We start from the raw sequence: 20,253 nt of genomic DNA on the forward strand, positions 1-20,253 counted from the left end.
GGTCCCACCATGCTCAAAAAAGCCAGGTCTAGATAGGATTAGATAAACACTTGCTGTAAATCAAATTTAGAGCTTTGATTAAATTTTTGCCAAAAAAAGATAGCATAATGACCAATGACGTAATCAAGTTGGAATAAATTTTATTTTTTCCATGATAAGAATTGCATATATTTCCATAGAATGTATGTAATCAATGTTTGAAAGTATTTGTACTTTAGCATATAGCTTTTTAATGTTGAAGTTTGACTTATAGTTCCTGAATTTTGGTTTATTGAAAAAATAACCTGTTGCCATACAAAGGAGTAACTGACGGATATGCTTGTCAAGTTAGAACATCGATATTTTAAACAATAACGTTTCATGTTTTGAGGTTTAACATTGATACAGCTCAAGTATCTTGATGTATTTTTAATTGTTTAACATGTATTATTGATTAATGTATTATTGAGGTTAATTTAATAGCGTCAGTCATAAAAATTAAACTTGCCAGACCATATCATTAGCTTACGTGTAACAAAGTTAAGTGTTTTCAAAAGTGTTCTTGAAATACTTTCGAAAGTGTATGATGCCATTTTATGCATTCCCCGGCCCAAAGTTGCGAAAATGGGGTTAAAGGGTGTGTCCTATATAAGCGTTTACAGTGACGAAGACTATTTATGTATTCAAATAAGAAAACAGTCTTTTAAAAATTCACATTATCAATTTCATTCTCATTGAACATTACACATTTTTATTCCGGTTTGATACAATGATATTGTTTTGACATAATTTTGTGCAGAGTTTTTCCTGTCCGCTCTTGGGAGGCTCCGTGTGGCAGCTTGCAGCTTCTGTGCAGTCCATCACGTGAGGGGAGGACCTGTTCCTGGTAACTACTCAAGATACCGTAAACCTGACAAGCGGTTTAAGGCAAAGCTCAATAACTACAACCTATATATGCATAACATTGACTGTGTAAAAACACAATGGGTTGTGAACAAAGATAGAAAACAATAATCACTTGATTTTATTCCATATAATGTACAAGTAACAATACACAAACTACACAATCCAGGTTATCATCTCTTATTCGTAATAATTAATGCATAGTTATTATTATTGGAATCAACCATCTCTAGGCAAATCTAATGTTCATCATTTAAGGTCAACACAATTATATTCGCCCTGTATTGTAGCATTGGTTAATTTGAGCATATTTCTTAATAAATTCTATGTGTTAAAGTTCGCGGTAGTCTTTTTTCTAATTTGGGACCATTACTCGACATTCATTTCAAGCGATGGCACCTCGTATCTATCAGCATTTACGTAAATTTTCGCCTTGTGAAGGCATTGGTCTCGCTCAAAATAGACTATCTTTGACCTTCTGTATCTCACAGAAAATAACACATATTTTATTGTCTCTAACATATTTCATTATCCATATATTAACAATGATTAAGAATGATATAAAGTTTTGCTCCAAATGTTTTTTTGCGGTGAGCTGTATTAGACGGTTAAAGATTGCCTGTTTTTGTAAAATTTCAAAATTGAAAAAAATCTAATTCTGAAGTTTGATATTTTTATCATGTGGCAAGGAAACGTAGCTTGCGCACTCAAAAGATTCCTTCTCGATTGATATAGGGTTACCATGATATTTTTTTAAATAGAAAAGTTTTATTTTCATTTTTATGTCAATGTAGTTGCAACTTCTTATGGATAACCTTGTACAGTATTCCTGTGTACCACTATGGTAATCCCGTTACAAACCTGCAGGAAAAAAGGAGAATTTTCATCGAGAGAATTGTCCGACTCATAATGTAGTAAAGGGCCTTCCAATAGAAAGTCATTCCCAAATGTCCAACATATAAATATATATGAATATATATGAATATATATGAATATATATGAATGTATATGAATATATATATGAATATATATGAATATATATGAACATATATGAATATATATATGAATATAAATAAAGACCAGGCCTAACAGCTGCATCTTTTTCTAAAATGAGGCATGACCACAACCTCCGTTGGAGCTGACATAACTATTGATGACTTGCCAAAGTAGGAAGAAATAAAAGGCCAATGTCAAACTTAACGGTATTACAGTACTTTAGTCTTCAGAACCTCCTACTTTCCACAAGTAGTGTACGGGTGTGGCAGGTCTACAATGTCGGACCAGAGAAGTGGTTACCATGATCAAAATTCAAAATGACTCTCATTCTCCCTTCTTTAAATATCCTTGGAAGGCATCCTGATGACTTCAGACAAGCCCACATCTTTACACATTTCCTCAGGTAAGACCGAACGACTCTTTGCATGATTTATGCATAAAAGAAAGCTCTGGGTTTCGGATACAACAAAACAGCGTGTGTGATGGGAGTTTCCCTGTCCTGAAGGAGGGTGCATCGACTCACATCTTTTCATCATTTCAAACAGCACCTAGACATTAGTGTCATGACGATTGTAAGGGAAACCTTGATGGACAGAGTCATCCTGCTGGTATATACAGAAAGGTGAGCACGGGGGGCATTAATGACACAGCTGATTGACCTGGATCAGGCTGCTTCATCACATGTAAAGTGACATTCGCTGAATATTTTGAGTACAATGATTAAGTTAAACAATGACATTGTAAATACCGTGACTATAAGTTTGACATTCGCCAAGAAGGGGGCAAGAAGTGTGGTCCCAGTCAAGGTGCAAAAGACACGCGGTGAGGTGCAAACGACTGTTGCTAAAAATGGTATGCAACAGTTTAGATAGACAGCACCCCCATGTTTTATGCATCTCAAAGTAATAGGAGCTTGCAAAGGCACGCAGTTATGGAATTGATTGAGGCAGGGATGAAAGCATACGTGCATAATAACACACAACGAATGGTATTGACAGCCAGTGGGTAGCCTTATTTGAGCAATTAAAAAAAAAACTTTCATGGAAACTAGTTGTTAACTTAACATTTTGTAGGAGTGCCGTAAGGTCCTTGCATCATTAAAAATGGAAGAAAAGTTCATTTATCTCCATTTCCTAGCATTTAGTTCTGCTTAAAAATACAATTAAATCTTATATAAAAAACACAAAGTAGCCCTTGAATTTTAGAGATAATAACCTGGATTTACCAAAGTTACTAATTTGGTCCGCCATCTTAAATTTTGAGTAATGACGTCATCAAATTAACATGAAACATATGTTGTCATGAAAATTACACAAAATCACGTGATACTATCCATGAATGCTTAAAATTTAGATTTGAGCTTTTAAGAGAGAAAAAACCGAGTTATATACCCGAGTGAGTATATACCGAGTTACTGATATGATCTAGGATTTTGACCAATGACGTCATCAAATTAGCATGAATTATAAAATTCTATTAATAAAAATTACATGACATTACATGAATGTCATAAATGTTTGATAAAAAGTACAATATTACAAGAAAAAAACTAAAAAAAATCATTTCTTAAACTGAAATTACTGAATTTTGTGAAATATGCTTGTCAGCAACCCGTTGCCATGGCATCATGAAATAATAAATTAAACTCACCAATATGAATCATTGTCAAATCTATTTGAGAAAAAGTCACCAAGTTTGGTGGTTTTAGCTGAAACTGTTCAGAAATTACACAACAAGAAACTGGGTGCGGGCCTCAAAACACCGCCCCTCCCCATATGACTGTTACCATGGTAACCCGTTGTCAGTCCAGAAGGAATCATCTTTTGTTAATGCAAGGTAAGATTTCTTGCAACATGAAAAAAAAGCTTGAGATTTCGTTTTCATGATTCTAAACCCATAAAATATGGATGCTTTATTTACCTATATGCAGTGTTTGCAATTCTTTGACACTGGAATTAATGGTTTAGTATTGGGGTCACTGTGATCCGCCCCATAAAGCCCCCAAAATATTTTCTGATATGATGTGTACGATGGTCTAAGCCATTACTTTTCTAAAAATCAACTAATACCTTCTGCATTTTTAGCGGCCATGGTTCGCTGAAAACGTCCCAATTTTTTTTTCAATTTTGAAATTTTACAAAGACAGGCTACAGCTCACCGCAAAACATTTGGAGCAAAACTTCATATCATTTTCTTTGTTAAAATATGGATAAGAAAATATGCTAGAGACAGGAAAATACGTGTTACTGTGAGTGTCTGTGAGATACAGAAGACTTAACAAGTTTTTTAATGGCCGTTGCCATATGGCAACCAGGGGTCTTAGACCAGGGGTCTAAAACTTACCCATTTTTGTAGGTTTGGGCCAAGGCCACACAAAGTTTGAGAAAATTTGATTGTTTTTTTTTAGTTTCGCCACTTTTTTTCTGCTTTGCTATGTGTAAAATAGCTTTTTATGGCTTTACCACTATGTCGTCTCCTTATTCTCATCCTGCCATTTCTTTAAGTTGATTCAACTCCTTCATTTTCGGGCCAAATAGCATAAAATTTGGTATTAAGGCAAATACCCCCAGGCGTTTTTTTCCGATACAGGCATAATTCTTTTTTGGTCATTTTCCAACAAAATCTGTTCATTTCGGGTCCTGGAGACCTGGTATTACACTAAAATCTTCTGAAATTTGGTCTAGATAACTTTGCTTTATATGTCTACCGATAACAAGTAATTATAATTTTCGCAACGCTATCCCTTTAACATGTATTATTTGGGACTTTTTGACTGTTTAAGGTCACAATTTACAATATAGTTAGGGGTGATTATCCATGAGTCCTCTGTCTGGTATGCACAGTTAGCAACCAATAGGCATGCAGCTTTCCTGTACTCTTCTTGCTGATTGGCTGTTGGATATAATTTGGTTACCTCCACCGACAGCTTCACAACCCATACCATATTGAAAGAAGGTACTGTATTGAAGTGTTTTGGTAGGTTTGTCAAACTTTCCTGTTCAAGCATTAGAATGCAGGGCATAAATGATTTTTTCATCTTAAAAATCAACAGTTTACATTATGCAAACAGAAATTTTAATCAATAATGTAGGGGATAACTACCCAACTGTTTATATATTTTTTGTTATTTGTCACTTCATATTATAGTTCTATCGATGTAAAAAAAATTGTTTTCCCTTGTATTCTGATTATTTCCTGCTATGACGTAAAGGATGTGGTGAAGCCATGCTGAATTTGCTCGAAAGCAAATGTCGGTCTTTCTAGTTTAACCCTCAACAGTACACCTTCCCGGACTGATGAATCTGTACACCTGGGGTCCGCCCGGACCCCAAAGCAGTTTTTTGCTAATTTTTAGAAATTATCAACATGATACCAGCTCAATTGTTTTGCAAATTGATGTGTGAACCTCTGAGTCCACATCACGTACAAAAATCATACATTTTAACCTTTTCCTATTTTTTGGCGAAGACAAGACAAAAAGAAGAAAAACCCGATTTTTACACCCTATTCAGACCTAGAGTTTTTTTGAGGCTCGCGCCAACTTTAATCTCAGATAGCACCTGAACGGCTTGAGCTACAGTCATCAAATTTGGTGACCTTTCCTAAAATGCATCTGGAAAAAAATTCATATTAGTTAAATAAGTTAATGATTTTTTGTGTTGCCATGGCAACGGGTTTCTGACAGGTAGTTTTATGGAAAAAATAGGTAATTTCGGTTTAAACTTTTAAATTTTCAGGGATTTATATTCAATAACACTTCCGTTCTGACATTAATAACATCTTACATAACTAAAGATAAGTTAAACCATTTAATATTAATAATATATGCTAATTTGATGACGTCATTGGTCAAAAGCCAAGATGGCGGACCACATTATTAGCTCTGACGTCATATGACGTCATAATTACACTAAAATTGTTAGAATTTAATTATATTAGTACACCATTCTCTGAAAATTTGGTGGCCATACGATAAGTGCATAGAAACATATTAAAACGGAAATAAAGTAATGTATAAGAACGCCAGTATATCCATTACGATCGAAAGCCGGCTGGGGTCCGCGCGGACCCCAAAAGAAAATCAGATATAAAAATCTTAAAAAATGGGAAAAACTGAGTTTTCTGCACTGTATTGAGGGACAACTTTGTGGGTGACAATTACCTGAAATTTCAGAAAAAAATCTTTACAAACAAGGAAAATATTATAGCATATATAGTGCTGGTGTACTGTTTAGGGTTAAATTGGAACTTCAAGTCATAGGTATTGTCTCCTCACTGACAAGCATTAGTAGTCAGACGGAGAACCCCTGTGTTGTGCAGACGCTGTAGTTATTTGAACACATCCGGTACGCTGTGGCTTTTGCCGGGAAGGGCATTGTCAAAGTAGTGCTCAGTCAGACGTCTGTAGTTCCTGTCGGAGTGGAAGGGCCAATAGCCGTACAGATGCATCTCCTCACATATCTGTATGGCTGCACTGACTAGGTATAACCCTAGACAAATAAAGGAAATATATATAACATACCAAAGAAAAGTAGCAATATAAAAGGAAGCTATAAGTCTACAACATGACAAAATGATTTCGGTCATCTTACGTTAAATTGTTTAAAATGAAAAATGAAATAGATAAAATAAGGTAGAGCGAAAGAAACCATTAAAATGGTTCCTAATATATATCCGTGGTCGCTCTTTTACGGTTCAATCCATTTTGTGACCAGTATGACTGCGCTGATTTTATAAAATCAGGATGAGGTATGATGATTTCGTTGTTCGTGTGGTTAATTTCCCTCAGAGCTTGGTGTGCTGCGAAAGTAACTTCCACATAATCCTGACTGAAGAACGCAGGGATCCAAAGGTAGCTGTTCCCGTAGGTGGAGAGGTCCCGCACAAAGGCTGCAACGTTTTCCGACTTCGTTTTATTCTTAAATGAATTGTATCTAGAGTTGTTAAAGAGAACCAAACACTCTATCATACATAATTCTGTCTCCTAAGTAGTGCTGGTGACAAAATACAATACAATGTGCAAGCTATACAAACAGATAAATACTAGTATACGAAAATTATTAGTACCTAGCAGAAAATGGTGCATGAATATAAATTGGAATGGGTTAAAGACTTAGGATAACTAAAGATATTAGTGTAACATCGGTGCAAAAGTGTAATTTAGTACAAAAGGTGGTTTTTGTGATGAGTGTTGAAGAGCCGGTTATGTGTCTGGGTAGACTTTAACTCTCAAGCAATGAAGGCTATCGCGATTGAAAACAACTTCTACAGGCTACGTCGATGAAGGTTAGACATCCAGGTAATACGATATGCCAAAAAACAGTTACTCAAGCAACTGGATATGATTTTGGTTCAAAACTGGAACAGCAACTGGATATGATTTTGAAAACGTCAGAATCAAAGACATTCATGTAGAGGATGATGAAACTATCACTTCGTATGACGTGTGCTCACTTTTCACCTCCATACCACCCAAGGAAGCAGTGTCAGTAGTCAAGGAAGCCTTGGAAGCCGATGATACACTTGCAGATAGAACCAACCTATCCGTTGACCAAGTTTGTGAGCTACTAGAACTCTGCTTAGGATGCACATACTTTACCTACAAAGGACAGTTCTACCAACAAATGCACGGCTGTGCTATGGGATCACCAGTCTCACCAATTGTTGTAAACCTGTACATGGAGAAGTTTGAAAACAAAGCCCTCAGCACTTTCAATGACACTCCCCCGGCCAACTGGTTTCGATATGTAGATGACACTTGGTGCAGATTGAAAAAGAGGGTAGCTGCGGACTTCTTTGACCACATCAACCAGATAGATGACAACATCAAGTTCACACAGGAGCCAAGCCATGACAACATGCTCCCTTTCCTAGACACCAAAACTATCGTAGAGGAAGATGGTAACCTTCGTTTCGAAGTGTACAGGAAACCAACCCACACTGATCAGTACCTGGCCTTTGATTCCCATCACCCTTTGGAACACAAACTAGCAGTGATCAAAACTCTCTTCCATCGTGCAGACAACATTGTCACTTCAGACCAAGCCAAAACGGACGAACATAGACACCTCCGAGGTGCCCTGGCTAAATGTGGCTACCAAAACTGGACTTTCAACAAAGCGCTCAAACCTTCAGATCAGTCTAAGAAAACCCAGAAGTGCAAACCATTGACCAACAAAAACAAGGCCAACATCACTATTCCGTATGTCCAAGGAGTATCTGAGAAACTCCGACGGATCTTCCAAAACTTCAACATAGCCACTAACTTCAAACCGCACTCAACCCTCAGACAAAGACTGGTACACCCTAAGGACCGACCTCACAAAGGTACCAAGGCGAATGTTATTTACAGACTTAAATGTGAGGAGCCCAATTGTAACAACACCTACATCGGAGAGACAAGTCGACCGCTTAAAGTAAGGTACAAAGAACATTGCCGACCTAGTGCCAACGGCTACTCCTCAGCTATTTTCCACCACCTACAACACAACCAGGGTCACTCTTTCAAACTCGAGTCCACGGATGTCTTAGACCGCGAAACACGCTGGTGGGAACGGGGTGTTAAAGAGGCAATATATGACAGAATGTACAACCCCACCTTCAACAGGGAAGGGGGGCTACGGGTCGATCTTTCCGGCACTTGATTTTTGGCACTCCCAGCCCCGAGGACAGACAACACTTAAGCTCCTGTCCTGTATAACAGGAGCTTTCAGACTAATTTGCATCATCTTGTCTTGACTTGTCTGACTTTTGTTCCTTTTTCGACTTCCAAAAATTTGTCTTCACTTTATTTGCATATCAATCAACAGGTTGTGTATATAAACCTGCTTTCCCCTCTGGTCTCTCAGTCACTGACGAAAGCTAGTGGATACTAGCTGAAACGTCTGACGTTTTCAAAATCATATCCAGTTGCTTGCGTAATTGAGTAACTGTTTTTTTGCCAACTTCTACAGGCTCTTGTTCTTCCCCGGGACCATCAGAGAATGGACAGGACCTGGGCCTGGTGCGGTGGACGTGGGGTCGTGTATTTTTATTGATAACAACCCGATTTATAAGATTCCCGAGAGTGAAGATTTTTATGTAAGAAGATCCTACACGTACTTCCACCTTATCATGTCAGGATTGAGTGTGATGAGACTGGTGCTTTTCCCGATGTCTTTTAAGTACACTTTGTTCATCGGCGCCATGTTGCACCTGCAAAATATACCAAACATCATCATTGTTCATTTGACCAAGTGTTTTCAGTTAAACAGTTTACAGTTAAAGGGGAATATGGTTATCAAGCATAATCTGTAGCAATAATATTGTGATGACGTTTAAGGTGCGATGTTTAACCATTACAATAACACATGTAATGAGTCGTAGGGGTGTGGGTAAATAGCCACCTGGCAAATACAGTTTAATTAGGCAACAACTCAGAGTTCTCTACGTTCCGGGTGTCAGCATTTGATCGGTGGTGACTGGGCTCTGCCTGGTCGATTAACTGATCAGTACCTAGTCGGTTTTGTAACCATTTTACCACAGAATTATAGAATTGTATATATACGTAAAGGGTCTAGTTGGTAAGACTTCTAAGCACTAGTAATAATAGTACCACACCGTTAAGTTTTCCTTTCATATAGATGTTTTACAGAATCCCTTACCTAAATATAAATCCCGAGGCGTCTATCTCTTTTCCACATCCACTTCCTTTCAGTATACCGCCGTTCCCTACAACACTGCATGTTTTAATGACCTTGGCCTTGAAAGGGCTTGTCTGGGTAAAAAAATGCAATATGGTAATATTTTACATATAAAGCTCAATATTAATTAGTAACTGACATATAAGAGGTGTTACATTTTTTATTCGTTATTTAACCCTCAAACACCCGAACTTTTTTTGTGACGTTAATGCTCGAACGGGGTCAAAATGGACCCCATTTGCTCTCTTTCAAATTTATATTCCTTTTTGCATCCTTTCCGTGACCTTTGCACATATATTGGTTAAACATAGTAAGAGGTATAATTTGGCATGATTTAGTGTGTTAAAAAGTCCAGCTCATTATCATAATTTATGCAAAAATAGGATGAGGCATGCAGGCATGAACATGGGGTTGACCTTTGACCTCATATGATTGTCAAATTGTCACACCTCTGAAAACCTGATGACCTAATTCCTGAGGTTGAGGTTACTTGGCAAACTGCATAATATTGAAGCAATAATGCTTCCTTAAAGACATATTGAGGACATCCGAACAATTTTGTTTGTGGGAAAGTGCAAATACAAGGCTGGGGTCCAAACGGTCTTACTTAAGACTTCAGTTGTTATTTTTACAATCTCAAAAAAAAAAAAAATTAGGAGAACGTGTAGAAGAGGTTTATCGACGAAGTCACGGGAGGAATTTTTTTCGAATGGAAAAATTTCAAATAGCAAATAAAAATATACGCCTGGGATTCAAATGGACCCCGTTCGGGTGTTTGAGGGTTAAGGCATCCATCGCCCTTACAAAAGAAAACATACAACTAGAAATACACATAATGGCAACAGTTTGAATATGGCTATGAGTGCAAACGCACCAATGCATTGCGGAATAATCTGTTGAGAAATAATACCTCGGATTTGAGAACAGATTGGATTATGTTACTAAGGAGTTGTACAGACAAAATATAAAAAATAGCTTTGTTTGCGTAATGCATCGTCAGAGGTGTTTCCCCAATGGTGAACATACACTTCACTGATACTGCAGAAGCTGGGTAAAACATCATAATGCGGAAACAATTGCTGTCGGTAATTTGTCACTTTGATACAACTCTAGTGCCAGTGGAGTCCCATAACTGTGAGTGTTCAATGGATGCACACAACCTCGTTTTTACATATGGAGGACAAAAAGCAGGAAGCTCGCGAAGACAAAGTGGGGCGCAGATGCAAGTACCGCACGAGCCACATCCTTTGGACGGTGCTTCTCTACAGCAGAACACGCAGCCCCTGTGTGGTGTAGGTCATCACATACCACAAATTGAACTTGCTTTGAAGCTTTGACCTCCGCCTGTAGAGCCGTCTCTGGATGCCTACGCTCCACGAGAGTCGATGATCTCTACCTGCTGTGCGGCATCGCACGACCACACATAAAAAGAGCAGTGGCGGCAAAGCGATAGAAACTGAACCAGGAGACCGACCCACTCCATGTACATGTAGTTCACCAACAAGCTCCTGCATGTAAAAGACTCAAATCGAGACACAGCTTCCTCAGTTGAGCCACTTAGCAATAATGCAGAGTCACAGAGGATGGCCATGTGGTCCAACCATCTCCAAGATGTCCCACACGAGCTAACCTTTACCCCAAAGGAATCCATCCCTCCAGGAGCGGAGGAGGCATGGCCAACCTGGGCATGTCTCAACCGCCTAAGAACAGGCACAGGAAGATGCAGGACACTACTGAAAAATGGGGTCTCGTCCCAGCCGGACAAACTGCATGAGACTGTGGGCAGGAGCAGACCATGGGGCCTCCTGCCCGAACCATGCACCAAGGAGAACCTGGAAGCCCTGACCCCCAGAGAAAGGACATGAGTTTTGGAGGGGAAGAGTGCAGCAGTTGTGATACGAGAAGAAAAAGCAAAAATCAAAGTTCGTTTTGTATTAGCGCATGACTATACAGACCTTTTATCTGGGCAAGAATACAGTCGTCGTCATTTAGTTTATCGTTGATATTAATACGTAAACAAATGCGGTGAGAGATTCTCCGTACAGTTAAACAAAGGGAAAAGTTGCTAAAGTGGCAGACCCGCACTTGAAAAACACGTGCAATATGACTTGTTTACATCATTAAATACTACATTATCAAGAATGGCATGGTCTTATGAGACCAAAGAATATGCCTACGTTAACCCTATCTAGACTAGGCTTTTGGGGTTTGGTGGGACCCGCTGGGGTGCTCATTCGACCCCCCCCCCTCAGAACTCGCGAACGGTATGTCGTATGACCACCAAATTTTAAGAGGATGGTGTACTAGTAAAAATTACAAGTACAATTTTTATGTCGTTATGACGAAATATTATATTTGACGTTATTATAATGTCATTAATGTGATTTTATTGGCCAAAACCGTCTAGATCGGTTATTCCCTGAAAACTAAATGGTACATAACTTTACCAAAAGTGTTTATGACAGAACATTAGGGTGTACTAAGTCTTATTCTATCCATGGCAACACCGGTGACGTCATAAAATGACGTCATGCATATTTAAGCTATCCACCATTTTGGATCATCAATCTTGAATTTTCAAAAATAGTTTTTAATCATAAAGCATAAAATACATTTTAAACAGACAAAAGACGTTAATATGAATTGGAATGGTATGAAAAATAACCTGTATATACCTATTCTAATGATATGGTCCGTCATCTTGGATTTTGGCCAATGACGTCAAAAATTAGCAAAAATTATGCATTTATAGTAATAAAATTTACATAAAATTATATGGGATGTTATTAATATTAGAAACCATGTATAACTTCACATAAAACCCATAAAATTCTATAGTTGAAACAAAAATTACTAAATTTAGTAAAAAAATGCCTGTCAGAAACCCGTTGCCATGGCAACACATCTTAATCCAATGATACATCATTGTTGCCGACAATATTCTAGGAAAAGTCATTAAGTTTGGCCGTTCTACTACTAGCCGTTCAGACGCTATGTGGCGCGGGCACTTTTATCCCCCCCCGACTAGATAGGGTTAAGAAAGCAAAGTCATAGAATTAACATCTACTTAGATGATTTTTATATAATGGTGGATATATGTAATCCCGTAAAATTGTGTTGAAATATTCAAAATATTTCCTATTCGTCAAATAAACGACCACATTTCTGTCCATCATTTTTCTTTAGATTATAATTAGTGACAATAATCTTGAAAACCAACTTTAGGAAATCGGTGTAATATTTCTCTAGACACGTTCATTAGCGTTGTTTCAGACTGGTAGCGCTTTAATATGAAGTCCAGTGGTGCAGTTTCTTGTGTTGTCAGAAAATCTCCGTTTTTAATGTGATTGCCGTGTTTTATCTGTTTCCTGTGGAATACAAAAAAATGAATAGAAGTAAGATATGTTTATTATCAGTGCAGAAATTCCTAAGAAATACATTACACTAGCAACTGGATGGATTCTAAAAATAGTGATACGTTTGTTTTTTTCTTTGCAGGGGAAGTTGGATATACTGCTGATGATAAATACCACGTAAGGTTGTTAATGGTTGCTATAGTTGATCGAGTTGGCTAGTGTATAATTATTGTGGGTAGTAATGCTTTAAGTAAACCCATATTTCTGGAGTGAGCCCTTCTTATAAAATCCAGAAATAAACTCCATCTAAAATGACATTTACAACGTGTAATTCTGACAGACACGGCTTAGAATATTTGCGTAACAACAGCGGTAAATACTGGGTAAACCTGATAGTGGTTGCCTTGCTTTGGGCAGGATTTGAACCTTCGCCCTTTCGAGTCTGGGCCGAAGACGCTACCGCTACGCCACACGACCCACTTTTGATGTATGCATTATGATGTATGGTCATCTAGTCAGGAGCCTAGCCCACTGCTGACCTTGCAATGAAACTCATGGTTAGAGGTTTTAAAAACGGGTCTCTTACCGAAACAAATCAGCAGCTGTCTTGTTGTAGACCCACCCAGGTGCAACTGTGGGTATGCCTTTCTGGTCGGCCTTGAACTTCTTCATAGCAGCTAACTCCCCTGGTACCCATTTGTAATAAGAATGATTCTTCCTGACATGAAACAAAAAAGACTGATATAACAGCGGATACAAACGTCAAATAACAATATGACAAACGCTAAAAACAACACACACTAAAAGGAAGCCTACGTTTGTTTTTTTTTGGTTACTGCAGGAGAGAATATGATTAGGAACACAGGCTTTTACTGTGGAACCCGAACCATTCAAACAGGAGTTAAAGGCATGCATTAAAAACTGGCAGTGATATGAATCTAAACCAACTGTCCTTAGCAATGGGTGACAGAGGGTTTATAGGGGGAACTAGTCGTATGAAGATTTTGAGTGAGCTTGATGGGGTTAGTGATTATAAAACCGGTATGGCGGTTATACGAACTTATTTTAAACAGATGTCGAATTGTTTGGAGACAAAAGGTCCCTCAAGGTAAATTTACTATAACCACGTCTGTCTGTATCTTATGATGTTCAGTTGTAGGTTGTGTTCACAGTAAGTTTAGGCTTACTCAGTCCTTGTTCTAGTTGCCCATGTACCTTTTTTGCCCATCAGGCGCCTTTTCCACGGGTGTATTTTTCGATCTATTTGTAACGCTGCCATTGCCTTTATCTTGTACTTTTTCCTGGAGATCTCTAGAAAACAAAAGGATATTTAGTAGCTGTTTCTTGGTTCTCGTTTGTCGTTTTAACATATCTATATTATTTATTTGAATACGTAATTTTTCGTCAGTATTGTAATGTGTGAGTTACTCATAATCAAAGACTCAAAACACGGAAAGTTCCATTTAAACCTTAGCACGCCACATCAATGAGAACGTACACTTTGATAACTGGGTCAGAAAGCACATTTAAATAAACGTGATTACCTATATCTTATGCAATGCAAAATTATCCTGACAACAAGTGTCGTCTAATGTGATATTGATACCATGCTAAAACTATTTGAGTTCCATGAGCGCAAAATAACGTTAACCAAGACGAATGATGTTTTCACTTATTATGAAAACAAAAGCCTTATTTAGATAAAGTATATAAATAAACGTGTTCTCAACATAATAAACGCGCTATCTTATTTAGGAGGGCTATTCTAGAATGTTTTCATAAATTATGCAGATGAGGTCCTGAATTTATAATCAGTGTTGTTTGCCTTTACTTCCAAACACCACAAGTAGGGAAGTCCCGTCAGTTACACCCGTGGACTTACAGCGTTTACAGATAAGTTAAACAAATTATGCCTACATTGGAGTAACCAACATTTGCCGATGTTCTTTTAGCTCACAATATACATATGGCGAAATTTTGAACAGTCAGCATTATACAGACTATATCCTGATTCGTATAATTGTTAATTTATTATTTTAAGAAAGACTTAAGTTACATCACATGTATGAAAGTACTTTTTATGTAAAACACTGTTATTACAGAATTTCCTCCATATTCATGCAAATTTGGTCTCTTTTTGAATAATTTGCATTTAATTGTATTCATTATTCTATAAGCTACCTACATATAAAATGTAGAAAATACTTTGTTCCTTTTTGGACTAATCCGCTAAAAACGATTTCGTCAGAAACTACCCTAAAGTTCCAGAACACGTTGCTAGAGGGACAAAACCCACACCAATTATTCGTAACAGAAATAGCTACCTTTCACCAAGATTCCAAGACCATAGCATGTTCAGGATTACAAAAACCTGAAGTTCTTCTGCAGTTGACATTGTTCTTTACCTTTCTAAGACCTACCAACATACTAAATATCATGACTCTATAGCCAAGCTATGAATGTGTTATTTACCTACAATTAACCTAGTAGTCTAGTAACCCATATTACACTACACCTTATCCCAAATCTATCGGAAATATACGTATCAAGAGCACCAACATTTTACTATGTGTCGATATACAAGATGAAAAAAAATCATAATCGTATAAATTACATAATTTCTTATATGCCTACCTGACAAGTGTTTCCTGTGTCAGTGAGTTATAATAAAGACCCACATGATCTTTCATGTTAATCATGGCTATTAAAACCATCATGGCCAGCAGGAGCAGGGCGCATTTTTGTTGCCTCATTGTTATCTCTTTACAAGCAAACCTGAAACAAAGACAAAATGAATACTTGAATAAAAGCCCCTCTGTGGTGTTAGAGAGTGCATTATATATATCTGACAAAAGGTTGACGAGATCGACTGGAAATTCATGGTAAGTTCCCTCATGGAACAAAGTTAAACTTAAGAACTGAAAAATCCAATGGTTTGACAGTGTTAAAATCTAGCGGTTTTGTTAATCTGTTTATTTTGTTTATTTAAATTTCCACCAGATGTGTGGAAGGGGGGAGAAAACAGGTGAGTCACCTTTACGAGCTCCCTCCCCAAATTACATCAATAAAAAAAACATTGTAAAACACTGAAATCATACACATTGTGAGAGTAAATACATAAAGATACATACAAAAATATGGACATGTAACATGTCAGTCAGCGCGACCTAAATGCTATGCATGCCCCACATCTGCAAGCCGCAGACCATGTACATATGATGTCTGTGTCAAAGTGGTCCTGAAACCTGTAGCTTACTGGCAGGACAAGACACCGTTTGTAATGAAAAATGTTAGACTGACTTGACGCTGCAATCCCTAAGACCTTAATTGGCTAATTGGCGTTTCTAGTTTATTTCATTCGGTCACTAGTCGGGCGATGTACAACATTGCAAATGTAGATGTTTTGCAACGACTCGAAATCAGCATGTGAGACCTACCACCCCTAGTTAGTCTAGTGGAGGATAATAAATAGCTCTCGTTAATTAACTAGCATAGTATCCTCCAAAAATTTCAATTCTAATCAGTAGTAATAGTTATTCTTAGTAATTTCAACCATATTCAAATTCTCACTATGTGTGCTAATTGATGACGTCATTAATCAAACTTGAACATAGTGAAACTATAATTAAAGTAAAGTGCGTTCACAGAACATTTTACGTCATGTTGGCTTCCGTGTTGTCATGGGCATTATAAGTCTTAGCAGACCTTAATATTCTGTCATACACCCTTTTTATTTCATTTTGTGCAGTTTTACAGGAAAACATCTTTACACGGTTTCAGCAAAATCACCTAAATTGACGTCAAAATGATGTATTATGCACCAAAATTACTCTTATGATTTAATTTTACTTGTACATTATCCCCTGAAAATAAGTAGTTTGTAAGTTACATAGAATTACCCCACCCCACCTCGTAAAAAGCAGGGTAATTTGGCTTACAACATGTTCGGTGAACAAACCCCCCCCCCCCAAAAAAAAACCTCGAATAAAAGGATTATTAATCTTATAATAAAAATGAGGAACACATGTGCCCTAGGTCACGGATAAGGTTTGAAGCACATTATGTCTAAACTGAGAATTCTGTGATGTTTTGAGGGTTTGTCATTGATACCACCATACCAGCTCTTTCAGTTTGAAAACCAGAGCACAGAAGATTATAATATACACTTGTGGTCCTGCAAGAAACTTGTCAATAGGTAGTTAACAATCAAAGACGTTCACCAGGTGACTATGGAGTCAGCAACGAACACTTCACACATGGGATTAACGTCATAACACATTTCCTTACTGTCATTATTACCTTCGTCAGAAGGTTATGTGTTTACGTCCACTATAAATAGGGGTTGTCGATTTTGAAATCGGTTTCATGCAAGTTTAATGCTGCGAGTTTTGATCTCCTCCGTAAGTGCAGACAATTCCTGATACAGTTGCTCGTCGGGGAGTTTTCGCTCCCATAAGATGTTCAGACACATACGGAGCATCTTTTGTAGCAGCAATTAATGTGCTTTTCAAGGGATTTAGTCAGCGTAAGAAGAAGAAGTCAGCGTCCAAGCTTCACTACCATACTGCAGTATCGATTCTTCTGTGACAATCAGGAAGTTTAATTTTGGTTTTCCATAACTTGGATTCCCAGATTTTATACAGCTTATGGCAGCTACTCTAGGCGAGCACTTTTCTTATTTCGATTTTTTTCTGAGTTCTGCATGTTGAAACCCAGGTATTTAAAGTTTTTGACTACCTCTACCCCCTCGGTGACCTCCCTTTGTTGATATACTAGGTCACCGCTCCTGTTTTGGATGACGAAGGGAACAACTTGTTGTATGCCATAAGCTTGGTTTTCTTCGCGTTAAGATTCAAGCCTACTTTTGCTGACGCAATAGTAGTTCCTGTGCTTGCTTGATTATTCCTGTCAGCAGAGCCATGTCATCTGCGAAGTCCAGATCATCAATTACAACAGCAGGATGACGAGTACTCTTTCTGCTTTCAAGCTCAAAATAGAGTTTTCTTTCTCTTCTCCAAGAGTTTGCCTCATTATGAAGTCTAAGACTGTAACAAAGAGGTAAGACGTTAGTGTGTCACCCTGTAGTACACCCGCTGTAATTTTAAACAATTCAGTTTAACCATCGGGGGACAATACTTTCGCACGTGTGTTCTTGTACAGTATGTTGATTACATCAACCAGTGCCTGTGGAATTCCGTACGCTTTTAAGATATTCATCATTTCCCCTGAGAGCTATCAAAAGCTTTGCTAAAATCAATGAATAATTGCCTGCAGATTCTTACTCAGTACTCCTTTTATTAGTTGTCCAAGAGCAATGATTTGTGAAGTTGTTTAACGACCCGGGCGGAAATCGTTTTGGTTTGGTCTGAGGAGCTTATCTTCTCCGGGTTGTATTCTATTTTGTTGGTTATCTTTGCTCCAACCGAAGCGAGCATAATACCTCTGTAGTTAGTGTATTCAGTTAAGTCACCTGGGTTGGGAACCGGCACAAGGGTTCCAATCGCCAACTGTTAAGGCCTCTTACCTAGGAACAACTTGTTAGCAAATGACAGCATGATGTCATGAAAATCGCACAGTTTTAGAGCCTCGGGAGGAATTCCATCAGGGTAAGCTGCCTTACCCAGTTTTAGTTTGCTCTTGACAGCTATGTATTCCTCCATGGTGGATGGTTTAGCCAAAATATCAAGTTTGAGAAAGCTCTAAGGGATTGGTTCATCAGGAGAACCCTTAACTACTGGTACTGAACTAAATTACTGGTACTGGACTATGACAGTTAAAGTTGGGTAGCCTTTAAATATGAAGTTTGCTACTAGTATTCTTTCGTTCTAAGGTTTGACCTTAGCTAAAGCATTTTCCGTCTCTTTACCTATAAGTAGACCTTCTCCATCTAAAGAGGCGTTGTTCCTATTCCTTCAAGCTGAGGGGGTAATCAATGTAAAATTTGCATAGGTTTGAAATACTACGGGCTCATCTCTATCTTTGTGCACTATTATGTGGTCTGAAAGGTCTAGTATTGACACAGCATATTTGTTACATGAGTTTACTACTTCGTGCCACTTACATTCGTCTTGGATTGTCTTGACATTTACAGTACCCACGTTCGGATAGTTTTTGCAGTTTGTCTCTTTGTTTACTACCCTCGGTTTCCCCATCGAAGGTTTGGGGCAAAAAACATATTTATTTGCCCATCACACACAAAAAAAAAATCAAAGTCATTTTACAAACTTTGCTCCATTTGCCCTCTATACGTGAAATCACGTCTATGTTGTATTACGCCGCAGCAGAAACAAAGTTGTCATTTTATTGATCTAGACTAGTGTCTCCTAGAGTCTCTCGTCATGTCATGTTACATATAGTGCAGGCATTGTATTGGATTATGCCCATGCTTACCTTCTTAGTCTTTCTTGCTATTGTTGTTGTTTTTTAAACATTTGAACGTTCACACTGTTGAGATAGGCATGCCCCGGGCCTTCGACACCATCATTAAGTCTGAGATCCTAGATGTGTTGGCCAGAGGAAGGAAGTTAGGACGATGAATTACGTCCAATAAGACTCCTGCTGAGAGGTACTGAGCTGGAAGTCCGTGTTGGATCAGTCTACTCGGCAACAATATGGTCCTGCCAGGTGACAGTCTCTCTCGGTTCTGTTGCCTAGCATTTGAATGATTGACAATATCTCAGCCATCTTCATGTTGTTGTCTGACTATGTCGACATTTAGTGACGAAAAAAAAGAAGACACGTTAGTTACACAACCACATATTTCTGCCAAAAATGGGGAAAAGCACTGATTCATAAAGGAAGTAAATTGATTGATTTTTATTTAGCTAAACAGACCAACAAACTTGGCCAAGAAACTTAAATAGATAAAGTAAACAGCCATCAGAGGCCAAGAGAAATACATGATCCGTTATTTATTGCCTCCAGATATTTGTAGCAAGTCCAGATACACAAATCACAATTCCTGTGGGGGGAAAATTGCATCATGCCTGTTGAGTATCAATATCAAAATGGATGGGGAAATGTTAATATCACGTTTTAATACCACAATGCAGTACCAAATACCAATACGGTGCTTTGTAGTAACAATTGCTCTTAAAACCTTCTTATCATGCTTTGTAATAAAATGTTATAGAGACCCCGATGTATTTATTGTCATAATCCCAAATGCATGGATATAACGTATTAAAATCAGTGAAAATTTTTGCATCCCTTACAAGCAACTAGTGTATTTCCCTAATATTTTGCCCAATGTATAGAACGACTGCTTCACGATATATTTTAACCAATCTTGCACGATATTTAAAGTAAAACCAACTGGAATAAATAAATAAATAAAT

The 20,253-nt window shown here is 37.8% G+C and overlaps 1 protein-coding gene across 7 annotated transcripts; it reads right to left on the reverse strand.

The window, feature by feature from the left end:
• Positions 1 to 6,190: 6,190 nt before the first annotated feature.
• LOC109463990 (alpha-N-acetylneuraminide alpha-2,8-sialyltransferase-like) lies at positions 6,191 to 19,622 on the reverse strand. 7 transcript variants are annotated; one of them, XM_019760908.1, is made up of 10 exons: positions 19,307 to 19,622; positions 17,779 to 17,961; positions 15,551 to 15,691; positions 14,132 to 14,227; positions 13,503 to 13,634; positions 12,781 to 12,928; positions 9,522 to 9,634; positions 8,980 to 9,072; positions 6,553 to 6,812; positions 6,191 to 6,368 (listed from the first exon to the last, which is right to left on the reverse strand). In XM_019760908.1, the coding sequence occupies exons 2-10, from the start codon at positions 17,835 to 17,837 to the stop codon at positions 6,208 to 6,210; spliced, it is 1,203 nt and encodes a 400-aa protein (XP_019616467.1). In that variant the 5' UTR covers positions 17,838 to 17,961; positions 19,307 to 19,622; the 3' UTR covers positions 6,191 to 6,207. The 7 variants fall into 7 exon arrangements, with proteins under 7 accessions (XP_019616467.1, XP_019616468.1, XP_019616470.1 ...); XM_019760909.1 differs by lacking the exon at positions 19,307 to 19,622 and adding an exon at positions 18,387 to 18,399; XM_019760911.1 differs by lacking the exons at positions 17,779 to 17,961; positions 19,307 to 19,622 and adding an exon at positions 18,978 to 19,246.
• Positions 19,623 to 20,253: the final 631 nt, after the last annotated feature.

This window comes from Branchiostoma belcheri, unplaced genomic scaffold, assembly GCF_001625305.1.
Source record: "Branchiostoma belcheri isolate BF01 breed outbred unplaced genomic scaffold, Haploidv18h27 scaffold13, whole genome shotgun sequence".
NCBI classification, from domain to species: domain Eukaryota; kingdom Metazoa; phylum Chordata; class Leptocardii; order Amphioxiformes; family Branchiostomatidae; genus Branchiostoma; species Branchiostoma belcheri.